At 36.3% G+C, this 26,499-nt stretch overlaps 1 protein-coding gene across 2 annotated transcripts in view; it reads right to left on the bottom strand.

The window, feature by feature from the left end:
* Positions 1-26,499, bottom strand: part of ZFYVE9 (zinc finger FYVE-type containing 9) — a 185,438-nt gene that overhangs the window by 72,410 nt on the left and 86,529 nt on the right. The window contains exons 5-7 of one of the 2 annotated variants that reach the window (XM_082834094.1): positions 9,823-9,922; positions 7,188-7,364; positions 5,435-5,604 (exon numbers count right to left, since the gene is read on the bottom strand). In XM_082834094.1, the coding sequence (XP_082690220.1) occupies positions 5,435-5,604; positions 7,188-7,364; positions 9,823-9,922 (447 nt within the window). The remainder of the gene's footprint in view (positions 1-5,434; positions 5,605-7,187; positions 7,365-9,822; positions 9,923-26,499) is intronic. The other variant, XM_082834095.1, reaches the window with a different exon arrangement.

Raw genomic sequence — 26,499 nt, forward strand, 5'->3', positions numbered from 1 at the left:
AATCCACTTAACAATTTAATAGAATATGCTCAAAGATCTATTAAAATGATGCTCTATATTCTTCTTAGGCAAGAAATAGAAGTTTTAAGCACTATTTACAATAGCCAAGACATGGAAGCAACCTAAGCATCCACTGACAGATGAATGGGTAAAGAAGATGTGGTACGTACACACACACACACACACACACACACACACACACACACAGAGGAATATTACTCAGCCATAAAAAAGAAGGAAATAATGCCATATGTAGCAACATGGATGGACCTAGAGATTATCATACTAAGTAAAGTAAGCCAGAAAGAGAAAGACAAATATATCACTTATATGTGGAATCTAAAAAAAAAATGGTACAAATGAACTTATTTACAAACAGACTCACAGACTTAGAAAACAAACTTATGTGTACCAAAGGGGAAGGGTGGGGAGTGGGTGATAAATTAGGAGCTTGGAATTAACAGATACACACCAGTTTACATAAAATAGATAAACAACAAGGTCCTACAGTATAGTACATGGAACTATATTCAGTATCTTGTAACAATCTATAAAGGAAAAGAATCTGAAAAAGAATATATATATATACATACATATATATATATATATATAAAAAAACGGAATCACTTTGCTGTACACCAGAAATTAATACAACATTGTAAATCAATAATACTTCCATTTTTAAAAAAGAAAGCTTTTAAGAAGTTAAAGGAAAAGCATATAAAAACTTTTTAACATGTTTAGGGACTTCCCTGGTGGCACAGTGGCTGGGACTCTGTGCTCCCAATGCGAGGGGCCCTGGTTTGGTCCCTCACTGGGGGGCTGGGTGCCGCATGCATGCTGCAGCTGGGAGTTTGCATGCCGCAACTAGGGAGCCTGCCAGCCGCAACTGGGGGGCCCACGAGCCGCAGCTGGGGAGCCCGCCTGTCACAACTAGGACCCGGCACAACCAGATGAATAATAAAATAAGTAAAAAAATTTTTAAATACATAGGATTCTCATTTAAAAAAAACTGTTTAACATGTATAAAAATGTTTATAGCAGCTTTACTCAAATAGCCAAAGTGTGGAAACAATCCAAATGTCCATTAATAGGAAAATAGATAAATTGTGGTACAGCCATATGATGAAATATTACTCAGAAATAAAAATATTTACTTTTGATGCACACAACACAGATAAATCTCATTAAGTATTTTTAAAATAAATTTATTTATTTATTGGCTGCATTGGGTCTTCGTTGCTGCGCGCGGGCTTTCTCTAGTTGCGATGAGTAGGAGTTACTCTTTGTTGCAGTGCGCAGGCTTCTCATTGCAGTGGCTTCTCTTTGTTGTGGAGCATGAACTCTAGGCACTCGGGCTTTAGTAGCTGTGGCTCACAGGCTCTAGAGCACAGGCTCAGTAGTTCTGGCGCTCAGGCTTAGCTGCTCTGCGGCATGTGGGATCTTTCCGGACCAGGGCTCAAACCCGTGTCGCCTGCATTGGCAGGCAGATTCTTAACCACTGTGCCACCAGGGAAGTACCTCATTAAGTATTAGAGTTTCAGAAGCTAGACACAAAACATTATATATTATATTTTTCCATTTATATGAAATTCAAAAACAGGCAAAACTAATCTACGGTGATACAAGTCCAAATAATGGTTACCTTGGGGGAAAGGGGGCAGGTATTGACAGAAAAAGGGCATGAAGGAAACTTCTATAGTGATAGAAATGTTCTGTGTATCTTTATCTAGGTGGTGGTTACACGGGTGTGTGTGTCTATATGTATATATAGAGACACACACACATATATGTATGTTCATCATGTGTTTCCTAAAGATTAATGCTCCTTAAGTACTTTGCTATATATATTTTATACTTGAATAAAGATTAAAACTATTTTAAAAAATGCCTATGTCTTATATTTTTGTCTATACTGTCTATAATTTAGGACTGTAAGTTTTTAGTAGGTTTTTGCTAAAATTTTTGCAGTGTTCTCAGTACATCGTCCTATTAGGAAATGTGGAAAATTGTATTGGCTAAACATTACTGATTTGAAGTAAATCAATAAAGTTAGATTTAGAATAGGAAATAAAGTAACCTATTCTAACTTGTTATTTAGTGATGCATAAATCTACCTTTTGATATTGTAAGAAGTGGTCATCTGGCTTCTACTTAAATATCATCTATGAAAAGAAGTTGTTTCATTTACTGAGCACCTTTTAAGTGCCAGGCACTCTATTATTAGGTCATAAAGATGACAAAAATATATTCAACTCTGGCCCTAAAGAATTTGTTTTCCCTCATTTTACCAGATAAATATTAAAATAAAGTGTTGAACAATGTGAGAGCACAGAAATAAAATAACTAACTTGTTTGTTTCTCTTAAACTGACCTGAACTTTGTTTCCTTATAATAGTAATTCACTAGACCTTCCTCATTCATTCAAAACATTTATGCTTTAAGAACCTATCATAGGGGCTTCCCTGGTGGTGCAGTGGTTAAGAATCCGCCTGCCAATGCAGGGGACATGGGTTCAAGCCCTGGTCCAGGAAGATCCCACATGCCACGGAGGAACTAAGCCCATGCGCCACAACTACTGAGCCTGCGCTCCAGAACCCATGCGCCACAACTACTGAGCCCACGCGCCACAACTACTGAAGCCTGTGATCCTAGAGCCCGTGCTCTGCAACAAGAGAAGCTACTGCAATGAGAAGCCTGCGCACAGCAATGAAGAGCAGCCCCCGCTCGCCGCAACTAGAGAAAGCCCATGCACAGCAACGAAGACCCAGCACAGCCCCCCAAAATAAATAAATAAATAAATAAAAATTTTAAAAAAAGAACCTATCATATAATTTAAGAGATGTAAACGAAGTTTTGTAGAAAGAAAAAAGTCATCACTGTATAAACACTATAGTTATAATTGATTTAGGTAAGATTGTCAAAGGACAGTAAAATCACGGGACTTCCCTCGTGGTCCAGTGGTAAAGAATCTGCCTTACAATGCATGGGACACGGGTTTGATCCCTGGTCAGAGAATTAAGATCCCACATGCCGCGGGGCAACTAAGCCTGTGCACCACAACTACTGATCTCATGCGCCTCAACTAGAGAGCCTGTGTGCTGCAAACTACAGAGCCCACATGCCCTGGAGCCCACACGCCACAACTAGAGAGAAGCCCGCGCACCACAACAAAGAGCGCAGGGGCCACAACGAAAGATCCTGTATGCCTCAACGAAGACCGCACGTGTTGCAACTAAGACCTGAAGCAGTCAAAAATAAATAATAAAGAAATCTTTAAAAAGTAAATATATATATATATATATATATATATATATATATATATATATATATATATATATATATATATATATATATATATATATATATATATATATATATATATATATATATATATAAAGGACAGTAAAATCATTGACTGAAAGATTGTAGGGGAACAGGACACCCAGAGTCTCAAAGTATCACCCCTCACTTTACTTTTTAATTGCAAAGAGGAAAAGCTACTTCTGCAGTGGAGAAACACAGGAGACATCAATTTAACCAATTATCAAACTGATACTTCTTGATGTGTTCCACTAAGAAATGACCATCACTTATGGTAGTATTATTCTTGCCAAAAATATTTAATCTGAAACTAAAATCATGAGGAAAAAACCAGAAAACAGAAATTAAGGACTTTATGCCAAACATGGCCTAAATGCTTCCAAAATGTTAATGATGTGAAAGACAAAAAAGTGGGAGAACTGTTCTAAATTAAAGAAAATCAAAGAAACATGAGAACTAAATGCAATTGTGATCCTTGATGGTATCCTAATTTTTTAAAAAAGACTTTAATAAAAAAATTTATATATACACACACACACACACACGTGTATAAATGAAAGAATAAAGAACATCATGGGACAATTGGGGAAATCTGAATATGGACTATATATTTGATAATACATAGAATTATATGTTAAATTTCTTTCTCATATAATTATATTGTACTTACGTAAGAAAATCACTTGTTCTTAGGAAACATGAGCTGAAGTATTAAGTGATAAAGTGCAACTAATCCTCAAATGGTTCCTCAAAAAACAGAGTGTGTGTGTGTGTGTGTGTGTGTGTGTGTGTGTGTGTGTGTGTGTGTAGGGGCAAAATGGCAACAATTGGTGAATATGGGTGAAGAGTATATGGGGGTTCACTGTACTATTCTTGCAACTCTTCTGTGGATTTGAAATTTTTCCACATAAACAATTGGAGAAAAAAAGAAATTTTCTTGACAAAGTCATTGTATAGATTCAAAGAAGAACAAGTCATACAGTTCTGGCTGCTGTCCTCTGCGGCCACAGAAAAATCCCCCAAAACAGACTTAGACATATTTAAAGACAGTAACATGGTTTAATGTACCTTCACCAAACAGGAAATTTATCTCTGTATGTCAATAAATCTAATCTTAATAATGCACAATTTCAATTATAACCAAATCCGCAAATTATGTAAATTTCTAGAAAAATATTACTGAACATAAATGTAAATAAACAGTAACCATGAAAACTTCAAAAGTAAAAACTTTATCCAAACTCTGATCCTCTTATTTTATTTAAAAAAAAAGCCAGACACACATACTTAGTTGGAACTAATCACCTTATTATAATCTTGACCACCATATTCAATGGGGCAAACAGCAATAAGAAAGGGACCCACTGTATAAACGATCCTACATGTATACTTTCCAATTATGGTCCTAGGTGGCTCTATTCTTTCACAGACTCAAAAAAATGTAGCTAGTATTTGACCCTTCTGAAAATTAGCCCCCAAACTGTGACCAGTGTAGCCTATAGAGACAAAGTAAATGTGACATCACAGCACGAGCTAGTTTCCTTACATAAATTATGAGTCTACCATCCATTAAGTCAGTGATTTATTTTTAAGCTTTAGAATCCTTTTAAAAAGTCTTATTTGGAAACACAACAGGCAGACCAGAAAAAAGTAGAGACGCTTGGGTTGAAGACAAAGGAATAGAAGGATTCCTCAGCCACATTCATATTTCCTGGCCCTTCCTCACCATGGCAACTCCCTGGCAGCTACCACAGAACCTGGGGAATATGCTTTGAAAACCAAGGTATCAAGGGACCAGGATTCGCTCTAGCACAGCCTCTAGCTACAGTAGTAGACTGAGCTCACCTGAGAACAACCTTTATAAGGATCTTTCTCCTGAAAAAACTTCCAAATATAGAACAAACAAGAACAACTGGTTTTGCCACATTTATTTTACCCCTAGACACACACACAAGAATGCACACACACATACACACACATGCACTAAGCTGTATCTGAAGTCTATGGCATTCCAAAGAAAGGTCAGTCAACTTAGAAAAAGACAAGACAGAGGCAGAACAGTGCTGAGTAAAGTAAGTACTCAACTTTAGTTGCTCTTTTGTTTTCTTACCTCTGCTGATAGGGGACTGGTTGTTACTGGCTTGACTGGGTCATGTGACACAGCCAGGGTTCCTGCAGAGGAAGTTCCATTCATGGTTAATTTGGCTGCATCAGCAACTTCTCCATTAGGCAAGATCCCATCAGCAAACCAAACTCGCCTCTGCTCTCTGGGCTGAGCCACTTGAGGAGCCAGAAAAATAAAACAGGTAACACTGTGACATTGATAGAGTTTCTAACATCAAGAAGAGAAGGTCACCAATCTCAGATGTACAAAAAAATCACTATTTAGCATTTTATACTCTAAATATAATTGTAACTGTATAAAAGTGGTTATAAATTAATAAAAATACACATTTAAATATACTCCTTACTTCTGTAATTTATATGTAAAGATTTAAAACACTTCGCTTTAAAGCATTAAATATGCCTATGATTATGTCACATACTCTGTCCCATATCACTAACAGAGAAACTAGGGAAGGTGTTTGAAGTGCCTAGGAAATAAACTAATAGCCTGGAAAAAATATCTAGAAATAGACATCCACAGCTCCTAAAAGTATGAGGTTTCTGTAGGAATAAAATATCTAGAAAAGTGATATGGTATTTTTAAAAGGCAAAAGATGCCCTGAAGAATGTTGAAGAATTATTAATTAATAAAAGAAGAGTTGGCACAGATATGTAAGAATTGGGAAGCAAACTGACCAGATCTTTGGCTAAAGTGTAACTGAAGAAGAAAAAGACTGATCCGGCAGTGCAGATAGTGAAATGCAGTAGTCTGCATTTTAGTAAAAGGATGGGGAAAAGCTGGAAAACTGAGTCTGATGAAATGATCTCTTTAAATCCAGTTTTGAAAATCAATTCAAACGGCCAAAACAAGAGAGACCAGGGAAGAACAACAAAAACAACAAATGAAGTAAAGAGAATAAAGATTTTAAGAACGAAAGCCTGAGCTCAGAAGAGTATGATAATGTCAATAGAAGTTTTTGATCTTCAAAAGGGGAGGGCTATTTTACAAGGGGAAAGGAATATTGCTAGACAAAAAGATACAAAATTAATGAAAGAAGACAGAGTTTAATTATCAGGGGAGACTTCTTGACAGATCATTTTAAGGAAATATTTGTTATTTTTACTATTGATAATCCCCTGAACTTACAAAGTGCCTTTCATCTGACAATATCATAATCATAAAGATATAATAAACTAAAATAAGTTGAGCCTATGATTTTCTACCTATCATATGATATAATCAGAATTAAAGTTCTGGATTTTATAAATGTCTGTGTACCTAACACAGTATTTTCATATTTTTACAGGGACAGATTAAAAATGAAAAGAGAAAATGGCAATATATATTCCAAAAGGCAATACTAGAATGGGCTGGTCAGAAAAAAGAATTCTTATTTTCATCACTTACTAAATTCCTGCAAAGAACACTAAGGTAGGCATGAGGCTAGGATTTTGCAGGCTGATTTCAAATTCTGCAACTCTTTTCAAATAAAAGCAAAGTAATTACTCCATTCTTAAGTTGGAGAGGGTACTGGCATATTTTTAGAGGTGCCTCCAAAATATCAGGCAACACAATATTCTTCTTTACTTGCCCAGAAATAGTCTCAACACATTTCTCACCTTGTTCTTCCACTTTAAGAACCACCCAAAGGGACTTATCTGCAGTGTGTTAAAGACTTGTGATGTAAAATCACATCAGCACCTTTTCAGAGGAACTTGGTGAGGAAAAAGAGAGAGAATAGCACATGATCCCCTACCTTCTGCTCCAGGGTGCTTTAAAACTCCCACAGGTACCATCACAGTGGGAGGTGGAGAGCTCAGGGCTCCTGAGGCCTGAGCTTGCTGCAAGGGAGGGATAGTAGAACAGTATTCAGCAGGATTGTTAGGGTTAGGGCTCTGGCTTGAGGCACTCATCATGTTCTCCCAGGCTTGAGCTAAAGCAAATACAGACACAATCAATGTGAATGGATTGCAAAATATGGACATCAAGACCTCCACAATACTGGATAAATAATGTAGTTCCTCCTAATTAACACTCATAGTATGTCTCTCTTCCAGCTAGTGAAGGTATTAAGGAGATAGGTGATTTTATTCAATAAAGGAGACCATGTAGTTAAGTAAGCTATTTGGAAGCAACAAATAAGAATTGCATGATACTTCTGATATAGACTGATAGCGGATCAGTCTGAGGTTAATGACTAGGCCCCTAGCTTCTTTAAAGGGGACCATATACTCCCTTAAGAGGGAGTAAAACAACATTAAATTTATTAAGGACTTGCAACTGGGATAGCATTTAGACATTCCTGGTGGGTAGGGCAGGTTTAATATTCAATGCATTTTATAAAATTCTGTCAAAAATCAAAATCAGGGGCTAAAATAACATAACTCCACTATATGACATCTTTTGATTCATTTCTAGGTTTTTAGGCTCTTCTTAGTTGAGGTAAAATCTCATTTTAAAAATTCTGAAGCCTAAAGCTCAGGAGAACACATCTCAACATTTCCGTGAATTTTGCTTTTGTGCAATCATTACCCTGTGTAAAAGTATCCATCAAAAACAACCATTTCACATCTTTGGTGTGTCTCAAAAGCACAGGACCCATTTGAACATGAAAATGTGCCAATATCACATAAGTGCCATCAACCAATATGAATGATCACAAATGTGTTAAGGTTCTGTATACTCTATAATTTTACTAACTAAATACTGACATATCAACTATTGTTTTTAAAGTAAATAGGATGAAAGATACTACAGAAATGAAAGATATAAATTTTATCTTCTGGGTTCAGGTAATATCACATGCCCAGGAATAGAAACCACCCAATTTTTGGAGCATCTTTTTAAAAATCTCATTCTACATCAAAGAATGATCCATAAGATTTTGAATACTTATTGCCTCCAAACTGCAGGAGTGTTTCTGCACAAAGCTAGAAACAACGGCTATGTTCCTTTGAAAGCACTGGCAGGAAGAGGGAAGGAAGAGAAAAGGAGAAAGGGGAAAAGGGATAGGGAACACTGAAAAGCATCAAATCAAATATTCAGTAAAAGACCAGGCTAAGCCATGCGAGAGGAAAAGACGTTGGAAAAACCACAAAAAGTAGATTATTTTAGGATCCCCTTGTTAAGGGCATCCTTGGCTTAATAAAAAGTAAGTATTCCATATGAATCCTCTGCCATTTCCTTCATCTTTAGCTACGCCAAGTTAAAAAAAAAAAAAAGCCATCAAGTTGGAAGACCTCAACAAATAAAAGAGGTATCAGGTATTGAAATTAAGCAGCATGCTCTTATCTGTGGATAAATATCCAAAAACGAAATCATCACTGAGTGAAATAACCACCATCTGAAAAATGACCCTTAAGAGTAAAGAGAATGAATTCATATTTGATCAAAATTATAAGAATTCAGAAATGGGAGGAAATTGGGTGGACCATAGGAAATTAGAACAGATCAGATTAAATGACATGCAATAGGTTAATAAGGAAGCAACAGGAAAACATCACTATGAGCAATGCAGACACACAGAGCAGGAGGGGCCTTGAGCAGATAAGTTTCAGCCTCCAGGACACACATTATCCTGGCACAAGCAGCAGTGGTGTCTAAGTTCAACATTTTATGTCTATTAGTAACTGTTCTGGCAACTGTACAAAGATGCACTCAAAGAGAAAATACTATACAGCCTAATCAATTTTATTGTATCTCTTTACAAGAATACTCTGGGGGGCGGGGGTTGTCTGTTTGGGGAGTTTTGTTTTAACTAAAATGCCCTTGGATTTATTTCCAGTCCTGCAAAAGGTGAACACTGGCTAAGCTATATTTACCTTCTCCTGGCCATATTCTTTTACTACATAAGTAAATTAAAAACTATTACCCTTATGACAAATCTAAGTAGTATTAAGATGATAAGTGACAGAAAAATGCAATTTTCTATGTGATTCGAGATGCTAAAATATTTATTTTTAACAAGATGAGTGAACCAAAGTGTCAATAAGAATGTGTTCTAAATTATTAAGATATTCCCTAGAAAGAGAAAGCTTCCCTTAAAAGGAAAACCTCAGCCCAATTTTAATATTTCATCATCTCAGTGGTCAATAGCCCCCTCCCCACTCCCAGTCCAGTCATTTCACAAGAACATTAACAGCCACAGAGCACCAGATTTCCACAAGAATTTCCTTTTTTCCTACAAAACTTACCTGACTTTAGCATTTATTCATTAAATTAGGCACAGGAATTCTGAAATGCTAAGGTATTTTTAAAATTTTCAGGTAAAGTTATGACATTTGAGAAGGTGAGCAACTTGTAGAGCAAGGAAGGAAAAAACAGTAGTCTCTTCATTGGAATTCTCTTGTTCCGTCTCAATAACTGTGAATTCAACCTGTTTTAATACTTACCATTCATTAGCACTGAATGGCAGATTACACATACTCTAGCTTCCTTTCTATCCATGTATAACAGTTTACATTTCAAGCTACAGCAGGAAGCACAGAAAACCTGCAGGAAAAAGAATATACTAAATTTACTTAGGATCACAGTATAAAGGAAGTAAACCAATACTGACCAACACTGAGAGACAGGGAACAGTACTAATACAACACTAAAAACTTCACAGGAAAATGCAATTGAGGAAGCTGGGTACAAGACCCAATTCAAAAGCAAGAAAGAGATTAACATGTCTGTCAAAAATAAGGAAAGTGAAATTGCTGGCTGAGAACAAAAATCTCAGCCAAGATTACACACCAAATACATAGCAGGGGAAAAATATCTAAGCTGCCCTTAGGCAAAATTCCTGTACACAATATCACATAACATGGGCGTTTAGAACAGTAACATCTGCTATTTCTGTTTGAAGAGGCAATATAGCAGGTGAAATAAACAAAGACTGGGAATTCTGGGCTTTAACTTCTGTTTTTTTTACTGTCCTTATGTGCAGAATAATAATCATACCATCTGCTTTCACTGGTTTGCTATGAAGGCCAGGAAAGATCAAAATACACAACTCAATCATAAAAAATGCACAGCCCCAGCTACAGGGAATCAGAGCAGACAACCAAAAATTGGCCATGCCAATTTCCAGCACCTTATTTCCCCTTTCCAGGGTCAGTTCCCGACAATCTTACTTTCTTCTTCCTTCCATACCAGGCAACAAGGATCGCCTTAGCTCCCTGTTAAGATTTATCTTCTTGAGAACTCATTAGTCCCTTATCACAGAGAGCTCCATACAGGCAGAAAGGTGTTCCCAGTAGTGTAAATTTTACTAATCCAGTTTTTATGGACAGTATGTATCCTATATCTTACAAAGATGAAACAAGAGATGAGGTCCTATTAAAGACAAAGTGAGAGCAATCATCTATCTCTTCTTCTACTAGATGTAATTAATATACCTAGCTAACATTTACATTTTTCAGAGGCTTCACATTTTCAAAGTAACTCTGTGCTACAGGGAGAACAGGGGATATATTATCCTTATTTTCTATCAGAGGAAATTAAATTTGGATGGTTAAAAGACTTGCTCAAGTTCACAGCAAACTGTATGAATACTAGGCACTTTACATACATGTATTATCCTATTCAGCCTCATAAATTCTATGAAGGCATTCATTTATAATTAACAGAGTTAAATAAACAAAGGTGAAGAAAAACTGCTCTGTCATACAGCTAGTAGGTTACATAAAAAGTCTCCAAAGGCTCTGTTCTTAACCACTATGTAATGCTGTCTCATACTATTCATGTATCATTTTGAGACTTTGATTTTTCCTTCTCCATCACTATGACCACATCCAGTCAGTCACTAAGTTCTGTTGTTCTCTCTCTTAAATGGTTCTCCCCAAACCCCACCTCTTCCTCTCCATCCTATGCTGCTGCCTTTATTCAAGCCTTTATTATATGAGGCCTAGAAGATCATCAAAATCTATTATCTGTCCTCCTAACCTTCAGATGTGTCTGTCCAATTCATCTTTCACACAAATGCCAAATGACAGAACTTCCTAAAAATTAAATTGAATTGTTAATATTGAAATCCTTCAATAACCTTTCTAATCAAGAAGTAAAACCAAGAAGCCTTCATTCACTCACTTATTCCACAAATATTTGAGCTTTGATTATGTACTGGGCACTGGGCTACCCTATTGGGTGTAGCAGTGAACAGAACAGATATGGCCCTTGCTTTTGTGGAATTTACAGTCTACAGAGGTTATAATCTAAAATCAAATAATAACACAAGTGAGTGTAAAATTACTTGCTTCAAAAGAAGTACATGGTAAAATAAGATCATGTAATCTAGGTTTTACCTAGATTGGCAGGGTCAGGGAAGATTTTATTTAGGAAATGACAGAGATAAAATCTGAAGTATGGGTAAGTTTTCTATGCATAAAATGGTACCAAGGAGAGAAACAAGAGTAAGCAGAAGAAATACCATGTGCCAGGGTGCCATCAGAGTTAGAACATGGCTCTTTCAAGAAACTAAAAAGGGTTAATGTGGCTAGAGACCCTGAGAGTTAAGGGATGCAAGCAATGAGACGAGGCCAGACCAAACAAAGGTTCTCTAGGTTGTATTAACAGTTTTGGTCTTTTTAACAGAGCAATGGGAAATCACTTAAATGTTTTAATCAAAGAAAAAGACATGATCAGATCTGCATGGCTGCAACGTGGGGGAAAAATAGAGGGGACCAAGAATAAATTTGGGATGGTTCAACATAAAAAATCAATAGAGGGCTTCTCTGGTGGCGCAGTGGTTGGGAATCCACCTGCCAATGCAGGGGACACGTTTGATCCTTGGTCTGGGAAGATCCCACATGCCACGGAGCAACTAAGCCCGTGCGCCACAACTACTGAGCCTGCGCTCTAGAGCCCACGAGCCACAACTGCTGAGCCCATGTGCCACAACTACTGAGGTCCACGCGCCTAGAGCCTGTGCTCTGCAACAGGAGAGGCCACTGTAACGGGAAGCCTAAGCACCTCAACAGAGAGTGGCCCCTGCTCGCCGCAGCTGGAGAAAGCCCGCGCGCAGCAATGAAGACCCAACATAGCCAAAGATAAACAAGTAAAATAAATAGATTTTTAAAAAAGAAAAAAAATCAATATAATACACATTAACAGGATGAAGGGGAAAAAACATGTGATCATATCAATTGACGCAAAAAAAGCATTTGACAAAATGCACTCTTTCATAATAAAAACAATAAAAAAAACTACAAGTAGAAGGAAACTACCACATCATAGTAAAAGCCACATATGAAAAACCCACAGCAAACATCATACTCAAAGGTAAAATACTGAAAGCTTTTCCTCTGAGATCAGGAACAAGGCAAGGATGCCTGCCTTCACCTCTTCTATTCAACATGGTACTGGAAATTCTAGTCAGAGTAATTAGGCAAGAAAAATAATAATAATAAAAGGCATTCGAATTGGAAAGGAAGAAGTAAAATTATCTCTGTTTGCAGATTATGTGATCTAGTATGTGGAAAACCCTAAAGATTCAACAAAAAAATGTGTTAGAACTAATAAATGAATTCAGCAAAGTTGCAGGATACAAAGTCAATAGACAAAAATCAGTTGTATTTCTATACATACTAATAATGAACAATCTAAAAAGGAAATTACAAAAACAATTCCATTTACAATAGCATAAAAAATAAAATATCGCACTGGATAAAATATTTGTGCTATATATAATGGACAAAGGGCTAAAATCCATAACATATAAAGAGCTTCAATAAAGTAATAAGAAAAATACAAGTACCTCCAAGGAAAAACAGGCAGAGAACTCACAGAGATAAATTCACAGAAAATTAAATAAAATAGCCAATAAATAAAGAGATACTAAGTATCACTAGTGACAAAATAAAAATTAAAGAATGAGATATTCTTATTCTATGGTACAGGCAAAGTATTTTTGGTTTTTTTTAAAACTGACATCATTCAGTGGTGGAGAGGGCTTAGAGAAAAGAGGAACCTTCTCCCATATCCTGCTGATGGTAGCATAAATTGGTAGGCTAATTTAACAATATCTTTAAAATTTTTAAGTGTTCATTTCCTTGGACTCAGTATATGCAATTTAAAAAATTTATCCTACCAAAAAAACCCACATATGCAAAGAGGTGTATACAAGAATTATCTCTGTATACTTTGTAATAGCCGAAAGTTGAAAACAACCTGAATGTTCATCAGGAAGAAGAGGAATGGTTAAACCGCAGTATAACCATAAAACCTAATGCAATTCATGCTGTTAAAAAGAATGAGATAGGGGCTTCACTGGTGGTGCACTGGTTAAGAATCCGCCTGCCAATGCAGGGGACACAGGTTCGAGCCCTGGTCGGGGAAGATCCCACATGCCGCGGAGCAACTAAGCACGTGTGCCACACTACTGAGCCTGCACTCTAGAGCCCACGAGCCACAACTACTGAAGCCCATGCGCCTAGAGCCCCTGCTCTGCAACAAGAGAAGCCACCGCAATGAGAAGCCCGCACACCGCAACGAAGAGTAGCCCCCGCTCACCACAACTAGAGAAAGCCAGCGCACAGCAACGAAGACACAACGCAGCCAAAAATAAATTTTAAAAATAAATAAATTTTAAAAATGAGATAGTCTTTATGTACTGACTGTCATGGAAAAGTAACAGTCAAGTTGGGGATGAGAGTTGGATGGAAATAGGGGCTTTTTCTTTCTCTCCTTTTACTTTACATAAATTTTTTAGGTGTTGGATTGGGATCTTTTAACTTTGAGTAGAGCTTCTTCTGTATTAAAAAAAATAGAGGAAAAAAGAATATTAACTGGTGCCATGGGTTGAATTGTATCTCCCCCAAATACATAAGAAGTCTTAATGCTTATTACTTCAGAATATGACATCATTTGGCGATAGGGCCTCTACAGAGATATACAAGTTAAGATGAAGTCATTAGGGTGGGATCCTAATCCACGAGGACTGGTGAATTTATAAAATGGGCAATTTGGACACAGCATGCTTACAGGGAGAATACCATGCGAACATAAAGACAACCATCTATAAACCAAGGAGAGAGACACGGAACAGATCTCTTCCTCACAGTCCTCAGAAGAAACCAACCCTATCACCACCTCCATCTCAGCCTTCTAGCCTCTGGAATTGTGACACAATAAACTCCCTTTGTTTAAGCCACCCAGTTAGTGGTATTTTCTTGCAGCAGCCCTAGCAAACTAGCACAGTTGTGAACTTTCAGAAGTAGAGGACTCGTGCTTTGGGAAAATAACATCAAAAAAGAATGAAAAAAACCCCAAAAACAAAGATACCTTTTTAAAAGCACGAGCTAGGGTGCAGCAGAATGCAGTTAAACAGAAGGAACCAAGAATACCCATCCTTGCCAATATCCCACAGGCTTATGAACAGTGTTGAGGGAATCCTTTACACTTCCAATGGGCTTAGAGAAAGACACAGTAGTTAGAAAAGTGGATAACTTGCCAAGAGACTACCTGGAATGGCAAAGAAATGGCAGACAGGCAAAGGTTTACATTTCTGTGGGATTACCCATGCCACAGAACTACATGAAATTGAGTGTAACATAACAGCACAAAACTACTGGACAGTGCCTATGACTGACATATCAATAGATAGTGTACTACAATATAAAATGAAAGAGAGACCTGGAAACACTGACCCTATTCTCAAAAAGACAAAGATTATGATATAATAAGACCCTCAGGTCATTAGAATTAGTACCATGGAAAAGATGGACAGAATCTAAGAGATATGAACCGACTGAGAAAGGGTTAATAATCCTGGATTTTAAATTACTGGATAATATTGGATTTGCCTAGAAGACCAAGATGAAATTGTCTGCCATGAGCCAGGTCAGTCAGTGTTTCTCAACAAAGGCAGTCTTGACATTTTGGGTGGGCCAATTCTTCACTGGGCAGCATTGTCCTGTTTAACACAGGACATTTAGCAGTCCTCGTCCCAGATTACTAAATGCCATTAGTGACCCTAGTCATTATGACCACCAGAAATAACCCACCACATTCCAAATATCATCTAAGTATCTTCCTTAGTTCTCTGAGCTATAGGCTCAGATGAGTAAAGTCAGTTCTAGAAATGAAGAGAATTATATATTTGTACATGTGAACTTCTTATATTGCTGAAGTATCAGACCATATACCTTCATTACCATAACTAACACAATCTATTGCATTTATCTAACTTATTCTCCATTTTCCCAAACTACAATGTAAATTCCATGGAACAATGAATGAAAGTATTGTTAATACTGATATCACAGTGCCTGAAATAACATAGGTACTCGATAAATGCTTATTGCTTCCTGGATTAGTAAAATGATTGCACAAACGAATATATGAATGGAGAAACAAACATTAATGTGCACTTATCAAGGAAGGGCTATATCATACATGCTCAAATTCACAACTTCAACAGTGACAAACACATTTTAAGCAGTTTATTAATAATAGTGACCTCAAGTTTTATAGGCCAAATGGCTATGAATGATCTTAAATGACAGGATCTGTATGATCCAACTAACTGTAAAGAGACAAATTATGGTGATTTATAATACATATGCTATATAATATTCCAGCGAAATATTGGTTAAAATGTTCCGTTTGTGTGTAATTTTCTTTAATGTGGCACTTCTGGGTTCCAATCTCAACTTTATCATTCACGAGCCAAATAATTTTATTGGAATAATTTAAAATCTCTGAGCCTCAGTTTTTCCTCATATGTAAAACTGAAATATTAATATCCTCCATGTAAGGTTTTTATGAAGATTAAATGAGATAACCCATGTAAAATGTAGCACATTATAGGTACTAAATATATGATGGTGCCCTTACATCCCTTTCCTTTTAAAATTTCCCACTCATGGTTTTCCACATAACAAACCCTACTACAAAATTTATGCACAAGCTTCATATTCAGTACCTTTTTTTGTGCCTATTTATACCCCCTTACAAATGTGAATAACACTCCATTGCAATTCTTGAAAATTCAAATCATCAAATGCTCACTTATTTCTTTCCAAATTAGAAAGTAGAAAGAATGATGTCCCAAGTCTTCAGAAAGCCCTGTAATTATGACAGAAATAACTGCCTTGCAAGAACAAAAACCAGGAGAGGAAAGTGCTTGTGACTGACCAATATCCAGCCACTCACAAAGACCAGTGACAGTAATAACTTGTAAAAATTCTTAAGTGCAAAAGAGTACTTTACCCTTGCATATTAACAAATACCAAAATCAATGTAATAAGAACTAAAGCAGTTCAATCAGATTCGAACCCTGCTTCTGTCTAAACACCTGCTGCAACTTTGCTGTTATTAATTGAAAACAATAATTATCAGAGTCATTTTAAGAGTGTATCTGGCTCCAAAGGGTCCCTGACCAAACCTTCAAACTTTATTTCCAAGTGAGGCTATATAAACAGAAAGAGTTGTAAGAAAATAAGATTCAACATAAAACCTTAAACTTGTATGAAGTTATCAGATTCATATCCTTTACTATACTCTGAATTAATTTTTTATATATCCTGTTATTACCTTGTAAATAACACACTTATAATGCATTATAAGAGTAATATGTGGGTTAAAAGTGCTAATTTGTAAAAAGGCAAGCAATTAAAACATATCCCTATTTTTGTAACCATACTCTGGTCATTCTTGATTTAAAAAATTTTTTATTATAGAAATTTTCAATCATATAAAAGTATACATAACAGCATAACAAAACCCCAAGTGCCCATTACCCAGGTGAGACCATTATCAAAGTCAATCCTCACCCACTTCTCCCCCATTTAATCATTCTGAAATACATTTCAGGTATCATTTAATCTTTAAATATTTCAATATATAATCTCTGAAACATAGGGACTATTTTAACATAACAAAACCACACACCTTAAAAATGAACAATTTCTTAATATCAAATATCCAAGCAGTATCAACATTTTAAAAAGTCACATATATATTTTTAATAGACTTTATTTTTTAGAGCAGTTTGGGGTTCACAGCAAAATTAAGCTGAAGGTACAGAGATTTTCCATATACCCCCTACCCCGGCTATGTGCCTAGCCTCTGCCATTATCAGCATCCCCCACCAGAATGGTACATTTTTTACAATCAATCAGTCTACACTGATACATCATTATCACCTAAAGTCCATAGTTACATGAGGGTTTACTCTCGGTCTTATACATTTTATGCGTTTGGATAAATGTATAATGACTTTTATGCACCATTATAGTATCATACAGAGTACTTTCACTCCCCCAAATATCTGTGCTCTGCCTATTTATCCTTCCCTCTCCACTAACCCCTGTAAATCACCAATCTTTTTGTCTCCATAGTTTTGCCTTTTCCAGAATGTAATATAGTTGGAATCATACAGTATATAGCCCTTTCGGATTGGCTTCATTCACTTAATAATATGCATTTAAGAGTCCTCCATTTCTTTTTAAGGCTTGATAAGCTCATTTCTTTTTAGCACTGAATATTCCTTTTTCTGGATGTACCACAGTTTATCCATTCTCCTCCTGAAGGACATCTTGGTTCCTTTCAAATTTTGGCAATTGTGAATAAAGCTGCTATAAACATTCACGTACAGGTTTTTGTGTGAACATATAAGTTTTCAACTCATTTATATAAATACCTAGGAGGATGATTGCCAGACTGTATGGTAAGCCTATGTTTCTCTTTGTAAGAAACTGCCAAACTGTCTTCCAAAGTGGCTGTACCATTTTGCATTCCCACCAGCAATAAATGAGAGGACCTGTTGCTCCACATCCTCACCATCATTTGGTGATGTCAGCATTCTGGATTTTGACCATTCTAATAAGTGTGTAGTAGTTGTTGTCTTAATTTGCATTACTCTTATGACGTGGGCAACTATTCATGTGCTTATTTGCCATCGTATATCTTCTTTCATGGGGTGTCTGTTAAGGTCTTTGGCCCACTTTTAAATTGAGTTGTTTGTTTTCTTATTGAGTTCTCTGTATATTTTGGATAACACTTCTTTATTGGAAATGTCTTTTGCAAATATTTTTCCCCAGTCTTTGGTTTGTCTTTTCATTCTCTTCACAAGTTATTTCACAGAAGTTTTTAATTTTAATGAAGTCCAGCTTATCAATTCTTATCATGGATTGAGATTTTGGCATCTAAAAACTCATCACCAAATCCAAGGTCATCCAGATTTTCTCCTACATTATCTTCTAGGAGTCTTATATTTTTGCATTTTACATTTAGGTCTGTGATCTATTTTGAGTAAATTTTTGTGTAAGGTGTTAAGATCTGCATCTAGGCTCAATCTGTTGCATGCAGATGCCCAGTTTGCCCATTGTATTGCCTCTGTTCCTTTGTCAAAGGTAAGTCAACTATATTTCTGTGGGCCTTTTCCTGGGATCTCTCTTCTGTTCCACTGATCTGTCTGTCTATTCTTTTGCCAATGCCAAACTGTCTTGCTTACTACAGCATTATAGTAAGTCTTGAAGTCTGGTGGTGCCAGTCTTCCAACTTTATTCTTCTTCAATACTGTGTTGCCTACACTGGATTTTTAGTCTCTATATACAAACATTAGATTCAGTCTGTGGATATACACTAAATAACTTGCTGGAATTTTGGTTGGGATTGGGATTGCACTGAATCTATAGATCAATCTATAGAACTGACATCCTGACAATATTGCGTATTCCGATCCATGAACATGGAGTATCTCTCATGAGAGTTCTGTAGTTTTCCTTACATAAATCTTGTACATACAACATATTTTGTTAGATTTATACCTAAGTATTTAGTCTTGGGGGTGCTAACATCAATGATATCATGTTTTTAATTTCGATTTCTAATTATTCATTGCTGGTATATAGGAAAGCAACTGACTTTTGCATATTAACCTTATTATCTGGCACCCTTGCTGTAATCACTTATTGGTTCCAGGAGGGGTTTTTTTGTCAATGTTTTCAGATTTTCTACATAGATGATTATGCTATCTGTGAACAAAGACACGGGTTTATTTCTTTCTCCCCAGTCTGCATACCTTTTATTTCCTTTTCCTGTCTTATTGCCTGAGCTAGGACTTCCAGTACAAATGTTGAAAAGCAGTGGTGAGAGGGCACATCTTGCCCCATTCACGATCTTCGTGGGAATGCTTCAAGTTTCACACTATTTATTATATCAGCTGTCAGTTTTTTGTAGATGTTCTTTATCATGTTGAGGAAGTTCCTCTCTCTTCCTTATCTACTAAGAGTTTTTATAATGAATGGGTGTTACATTCTGTCAAATGGTTTTTCCTGCATCTGTTGATGATCACATGATTTTTCTTCTTTAGCTTATTGATGTGATGGATTAAAATTAATTAATTTACTAATGTTAAACTAGCCTTGCATAACTAGGATAAATCCCACTCGGTCATGGTATATGATTATTTTTATACACTGTTGGATTCAATTTGCTAATATTTTGTTGAGGATTTTTGCATCTATGTTCATGAAAGATATTGGTCCATAGTTTCCTTGTAATGTCTTTGTCTAGTTTTGTTATTAGAGGAATGCCGGCTTCACAGAATGAGTGTGGAAGTATTCCCTCTGGTTCTATCTTCTAAAAGAGATTATGGAGGAGTGGTATAATTTCTTCCTCAAATGTTTGGATTCAGCAGTGAACCCACCTGGGCTTGGTGCTTTCTGATTTGGAAGGTTATTAATTACCGACCCAATTTCTTTAATAGACATAAGCTTATTCACATTGTCTACTGCTTCTTGTGTGAGTTTTGGCAAATTGTGTCTTTCAAGGGACTGGTCCATTTCTTCTGGGTTACTAACTTTGTGGACATAGACTTGTGCACAGTATTCCTCTATTACCCTTTTAATGGAATGTGTAATGATGTTCCTTCTTTCATTTCTGATATTAGTAACTTGTGTCCACTCTTTTTTCTTAATGAGCCTGTCTAGAGGCTTATTAATTTTATTGCTCTTTTCAAAGACCAGCTTTTGGTTTCACTGATTTTTCTCTACTGACCTCCTGTTTTCAATTTCATTGATTTCTACTCTAATTTTGAATATTTCTTTTCTTCTGATTATTTTGGATTTAATTTGCTCTTCTTTTTCTAGTTTATTAAGGTGGACACTTAGATGACTGACTTCAGATCTTTCTTTTCTAATATATGCATTCAATGCTGTATGAGTCTTATATTTTTAATATAGTGTTTTTATTAAGCTTTTATGAATATATTTAAATTTTTAATTTTATTTAGTTTTTTAATGTTATACTTGAATCAAGAATCAAATAAGGTCCACACTTTATGACTGGTGAATTTGTCTCAAGTCTCTTTTAATATATAGGTTCTCCTTCAAAAATATTTTACTGAAGGGAGTTCTCTGGTGGCCTAGTGGTTAGGATTCCGGGCTTTCACTGCTGTGGCCCATGTTCAACCCCTGGTCAGGGAACTGAGATCCCACAAGCCACATGGCCAAAAAAAATAATAATAATTAAAAAGATTTTTTAAAATTTTAAAATAGTGTATGATACAGTGTTTTTTAAAAAAAAAAAAAACCACAAAGATTTTATTGAAGAAATTGAGTCATTTGTCCTGTACTTTCCCACAATCTGGATTTCATTGATTGCCTTCTTGTGGTGTTGTTTAACGTGAGTTTCTCTCTGTATTTCCTAAAATTGACTGCAAAATCTAGACATTTGATCAGACTTGAGTTTGACTTTTTTGGGCAAGATTATTTTACAGATCCTGACTTGTTTTTAATTGAATCAATATTAAGAACCACTCTAAGAATTAAAAACAGAGAGGAAAAGAGAATAATTATCCAAAATTCCACCAAACAAAATGATCCATTTTCAGTTTTACACATTCCTCTTAGATATACTTATTTGTATGCCCAAGAATAATCTTTATAATTAAAAACAAAGTATAACTATGAGTTTGCATTTTATTTTACTCATACATCATCATAAGCATTTTCCATACAGCTTTATAAAAATTTTTAATGGTGGAATCAAATTACATTATTATATTTAACTTATCACTATCCAATTTTGTACAGAAATTATTTCAAATTTATTTGCTATTTTAAGTAACACTAGGGCTTCCCTGGTGGTGCAGTGGATAAGAATCTGCCTGCCAATGCACAGGACACAGGTTCGATCCCTGGTCTGGGAAGAGTCCACATGCCACGGAGCAGCTAAGCCCGTGTGCCACAACTACTGAGCCTGTGCTCTAGAGCCTGCGAGCCACAACTATGGAAGCCCGCATGCCTAGAGCCCGTGCTCCGCAACAAGGGAAGCCACCACAATGAGAAGACTGCGCACCGCAATGAAGAGTAGCCCTGGGGCTTCCCTGGTGGCGCAGTGGTTGAGAGTCTGCCTGCCGATGCAGGGGACACAGGTTCGTGCCCCGGTCCGGGAAGATCCCACATGCCGCGGGGCGGCTGGGCCCATGAGCCATGGCCACTGAGCCTGCGTGTCCGGAGCCTGTGCTCTGCAACGGGAGAGGCCACAACAGTGAGAGGCCCACGAACCACAAAAAAAGGAGTAGCCCCGACTCGTCACAACTAGAGAAAGCCCTTATGCAGCAACACAGACCCAACACAGCCAAAAAAATTAATTAAATAAAATTTAAAAATTAAAAACAAAAAAGTAACACTAAAATGACCATCTTTTTTATTACAAACCTCGTTCTTCGGAATTATTTCCCCCAAAAGGAATTAATAACTCTAAGAATTGATACATATAGCTTTTTGAATATAATCATGCTGATTTCAACTTAACATCACCTTCATTGTGTATTATCAACATTTTCTGGTTTTTTGCTATTTAGGCATAATTTTAATTTCTACTTCTTAATATAAATTTAAATATTTCTCCACTGTTAATAACCCACTTAAACATTTCTTTTGCCCTTTTATATATTGAAAATGTAATGAATGCATTATATAGCAAAGACACATTGTTAGTTGACATCCTATAACCACCTTCTGATTTGTTTTGTCAAAGGAAGCACTGATTTAAGACTCAATATCCTAATCTGAGTTTTTCAATTAATTCTGTTTTGATTTAGAAAAATTGTGACCCACCTAGATGAAATGTACCGATTCCTAGAAACACAAAACCTACCAAGTCTGAATCAGGAAGAAATAGAAAATCTGAATACATCTATAGCAAACAGATTGAATCAGTAATCAAAAACCTCCTAACAAAGAAAAGCTCCAAATCAGAAGGCATCACTGGTAAATTCTACCAAACATTTTTTATGTTTTGGCCATGCTGTGTGGTATATGGGATCTTAGTTCCCGACCAGGGATCAAACCCATGCTGCCTGCAGTGGAAGCGCAGAGTCTTAACCACTGGATTGCCAGGGAAGTCCCTACCAAACATTTAAGAACACCAAATCTTAAACTCTTCCAAAAAACTGAAAGGGAAGGAATATTTCCTAACTCACTCTATGAGGCCAGCATTGCTGATACCAAAGCCAGACAAATACAAGAAAACTAGAGACCAATATCCCTTTTGAACACTGATGCAAAAAATCCTCAACAAAATACTAGCAAACCAAATTCTGCAACACATAAAAAGGATTATATATTATAACCAAGTGGGATTTTTTTCCTTGAATGCAAGGATGGTTCAACAAAGGGAACGCAGTCAATGTAATACACAACATTAAATGAATGAAAAAAGATCCACATGATCACTGATACAGAAAAAGCACAACAAAATTCAACATGCTTACATGATAAATACACTAAACAAACTTAGAATAGAAGGAAAGTACCTCAACATAATAAGGGCCACATATAAAAAATCCGAAACTAACATCATATGCAACAGTGAAAGACAGAAAGCTTTTTGTCTCAGACAGGAACAAGACAAGAACATGCACTTTTGCCACTTGTATTCAAACTCAGTTTTGGAAGTTTAGCCAGAGCAAATAGGCAAGGAAACCAAATAAAAGGCATTCAAATTGGAAATTAAGAAGTAAAATTATCTCTGTTCAGAGATGGCACGTACAAAACCCTAAAGACTGCACACACACACACACACACACACACACACACACACACACACACACACAACACGTAAGAACTAATAAGGAAATTCAGCAAGGTTACAGGATACAAAGTCAACACGCAAAAATCACTTGTATTTCTATACACTAAGAATGAACAAGCCAAAAGTAAGGTAAGTCAGACAGAGAAAGGCAAATACTGTATCATACGGCTTATATGTGGACCCTAAAAAATAATACAAATGAGTGTGTACATGCAAAACAGAAACAGATCTAACAGATGCAAAAAACAAACTAGTGCTTACCAAAGGAGAAAAGGAGAGGGGGAGGGGAAAATTAGGGGTACAGGATTAAGCGATACAAACTACTATGTATAAATTAGATAAGCAATAAGGATATATTGCATAGCACAGGGAATCATAGCCACTACCTTATAATAACTTTTAATGGAGTATAATCTGTAAAAATACTGATTCATTATGCTATACACCTAAAATTAATGTAATATTGTAAATTAAGTATACTTCAATAAAAAAATTTTTAATAATAATGAACAAGGACTTCCCTGGTTGTCCAGTGGTTAAGACTCCATGCTTCCACTGCAGTGAGTGTGGGTTCGATCCCTGGTGGGGGAACTAAGATCTCACATGCCATGCGGTGCAGCCAAAAAAAAGTTAAAAAAAAAAAATGAACAAGCCAAAAAATGAAAGAAGACAATTCCATTTACAATAGCATGAAGAAGAATAAAATACTTAGGAATTAAATTAACTCAGAAAATGACAGACTTGTACACTGAAGACAACAGAAGATTGACAAAAAAAATTTCAAGAAGAAATGCCATGTCCGTGGATCAGAAGACTTAGCATTGTTAAGATGTCAATATTACCCAAAGTGATCTTCAGATCCAGTGCGATCCCTATCAAAGCCCCAAAGACTTTTTTTTTCAGAAACAGAAAAATCCATCCTTAAATTCATTCATAAGGAATCTCAAGGGATCCCAAACAGCCAAAATAATCTTGACAAAGAACAAAGTTGGAAGATTCATATTTGATGGTTTCAAAATTTACTACAAAGCTACAGTAATCAAAACAGTGTGATAGTAGTATAAATAATGACACAAAGAAGAGAATAAAACAGAGAACACAGAAATAAACTCTCACATATATAGATAGTCAAATGATTTTTGACATGGGTGCCAAGACAATTCAATGGCAAAAAAAGTCTTTTCAACAAATGGTGTTGAGGGTCTTCCCTGGTGGTGCAGTGATTAAGACTCTGCACTCCGAATGCAGGGGGGCTGGGTTCGATCCCTGGTCAGGGAACTAGATCTCACATGCATGTTGCAACTAAGAGTTCGCATGCCACAACTAAGGAGCCCACCTGCTGCAACTAAGACCCAGTGCAACCAAATTAAAAAAAAAAAAATGGTGTTGGGAAAACTAGATATCCACATTGAAAAGAATAAAAGAATGAAACTAGACTCTTACCTTACACCATATACAAAAATTAACTGAAGTGGATCAAACACCTAAATGTAAGTGCTAAAACTATAAAACTCTTAGAAAAAACATAGGGAAAATGCTTCATGACATTTGATCTGCCAGTGCTTTCTTAGATGTGACACGAAAAGCACAGACAACAAAAGAAAAAACAGGTAAGTTGAACTTCATCAAGATTTAAAACTTTGGGGCTTCCCTGGTGGCGCAGTGGTTGAGAGTCCACCTGCCGATGCAGGGGATGCAGGTTCGTGCCCCAGTCCGGGAAGATCCCGCATGCCGCGGAGTGGCTGGGCCTGTGAGCCATGGCCGTTGAGCCTGCGCGTCCGGAGCCTGTGCTCCGCAGCGGGAGAGGCCACAACAGTGAGAGGCCCACATACCGCAAAAAAAAAAAAAAAAATTTAAAACTTTGGTGCATCAAAGGCCGTTACTGACAGAGTGAAAAAGCAACTCAAGGAACGGGAGAAAATATTTGCAAATCAAGATATCTGATAGGAATCTGATATCCAGAATATATAATGAACTCTACCACTCAATAACAAAAACCAATACTTTATAAAGAAACACAGTCAACTTTCCATAAAGATATAATTAAAATAATAAGTTATCATTTAGGGATAACACACTATATACAGTGGTAGGTAACATATTTATTACTTCTAATATGCATAATTCATTCATTCAACAGATCTTTATTATATGTAATTGTGCAACTTAAGTGTTTTCACCTTTATTTTACAGATGATGAAAGTGCCTTGTGCCCAAGATCATGAAGAAGCTAATAAATGGCTGTGAAGTATTCTGAACCTAGGTTTGTTTAGAAATATTGATCTCTTCTGCTCATTACAATGCTCTTAACACCACAATTCAACCCACTTTCAGTCTGAGAAATTACTACCTCTCTGCTTCCCAAGGAGTATAGCCAGTGGCTATGTTTTAACACCAGAGGACAAAAAGACCTTGAGAAAATTGATCTCTGAAGTTATAAGCCAACAGATTATCTTAATGTAATTAAGGGTCTTATAAAGACCTTGTAATTCAGGGTCTTATAAAGGTTATTCTGTATTCACCACCAAAATTCCCAAATGCTAAACAAAACTTACTGTAATGCCAGTTATTCAAAAGTAAATTGCAACTAATTTAATATATAACTTCATTTAAAATAACAAATTGCCATCTAATAAAATACAAATCAGATATTTTTCACCCTTCTTTTTGAATGAAGTATAAAATTTGCTTCGAAAACGTGGTATAAATACAGATATTCCTCTCAGAAATGCTAAGAAAATAACATAAAAATCGCCATAAAACCTAACGAGTTTTTAATTTTTATGCTCTCCACTACACCTATGGGGAAAAAGCATGAGTTATACAGCCAAAAAAACCTTGGTTGGTTCATAGTATCTCAGTTTCTTCAACTGTAAAATAAGGATAATATCACCTTTTACAAAGGTTTACTAGAAAGAGTAAACTAGATAATAAACAGATTACAGAGTATGTACTAAATAAATGTTAGCTCCCTTCTGATTCTCTTTTAGCTGGCTGCCCAGGAACTCTGTGGTCATAGTCCCGGTGTTGCTAGAGAAGTG

Source organism: Leucopleurus acutus (assembly GCF_964270905.1).
Source record: "Leucopleurus acutus genome assembly, chromosome: 2".
Lineage (NCBI taxonomy): Eukaryota > Metazoa > Chordata > Mammalia > Artiodactyla > Delphinidae > Leucopleurus > Leucopleurus acutus.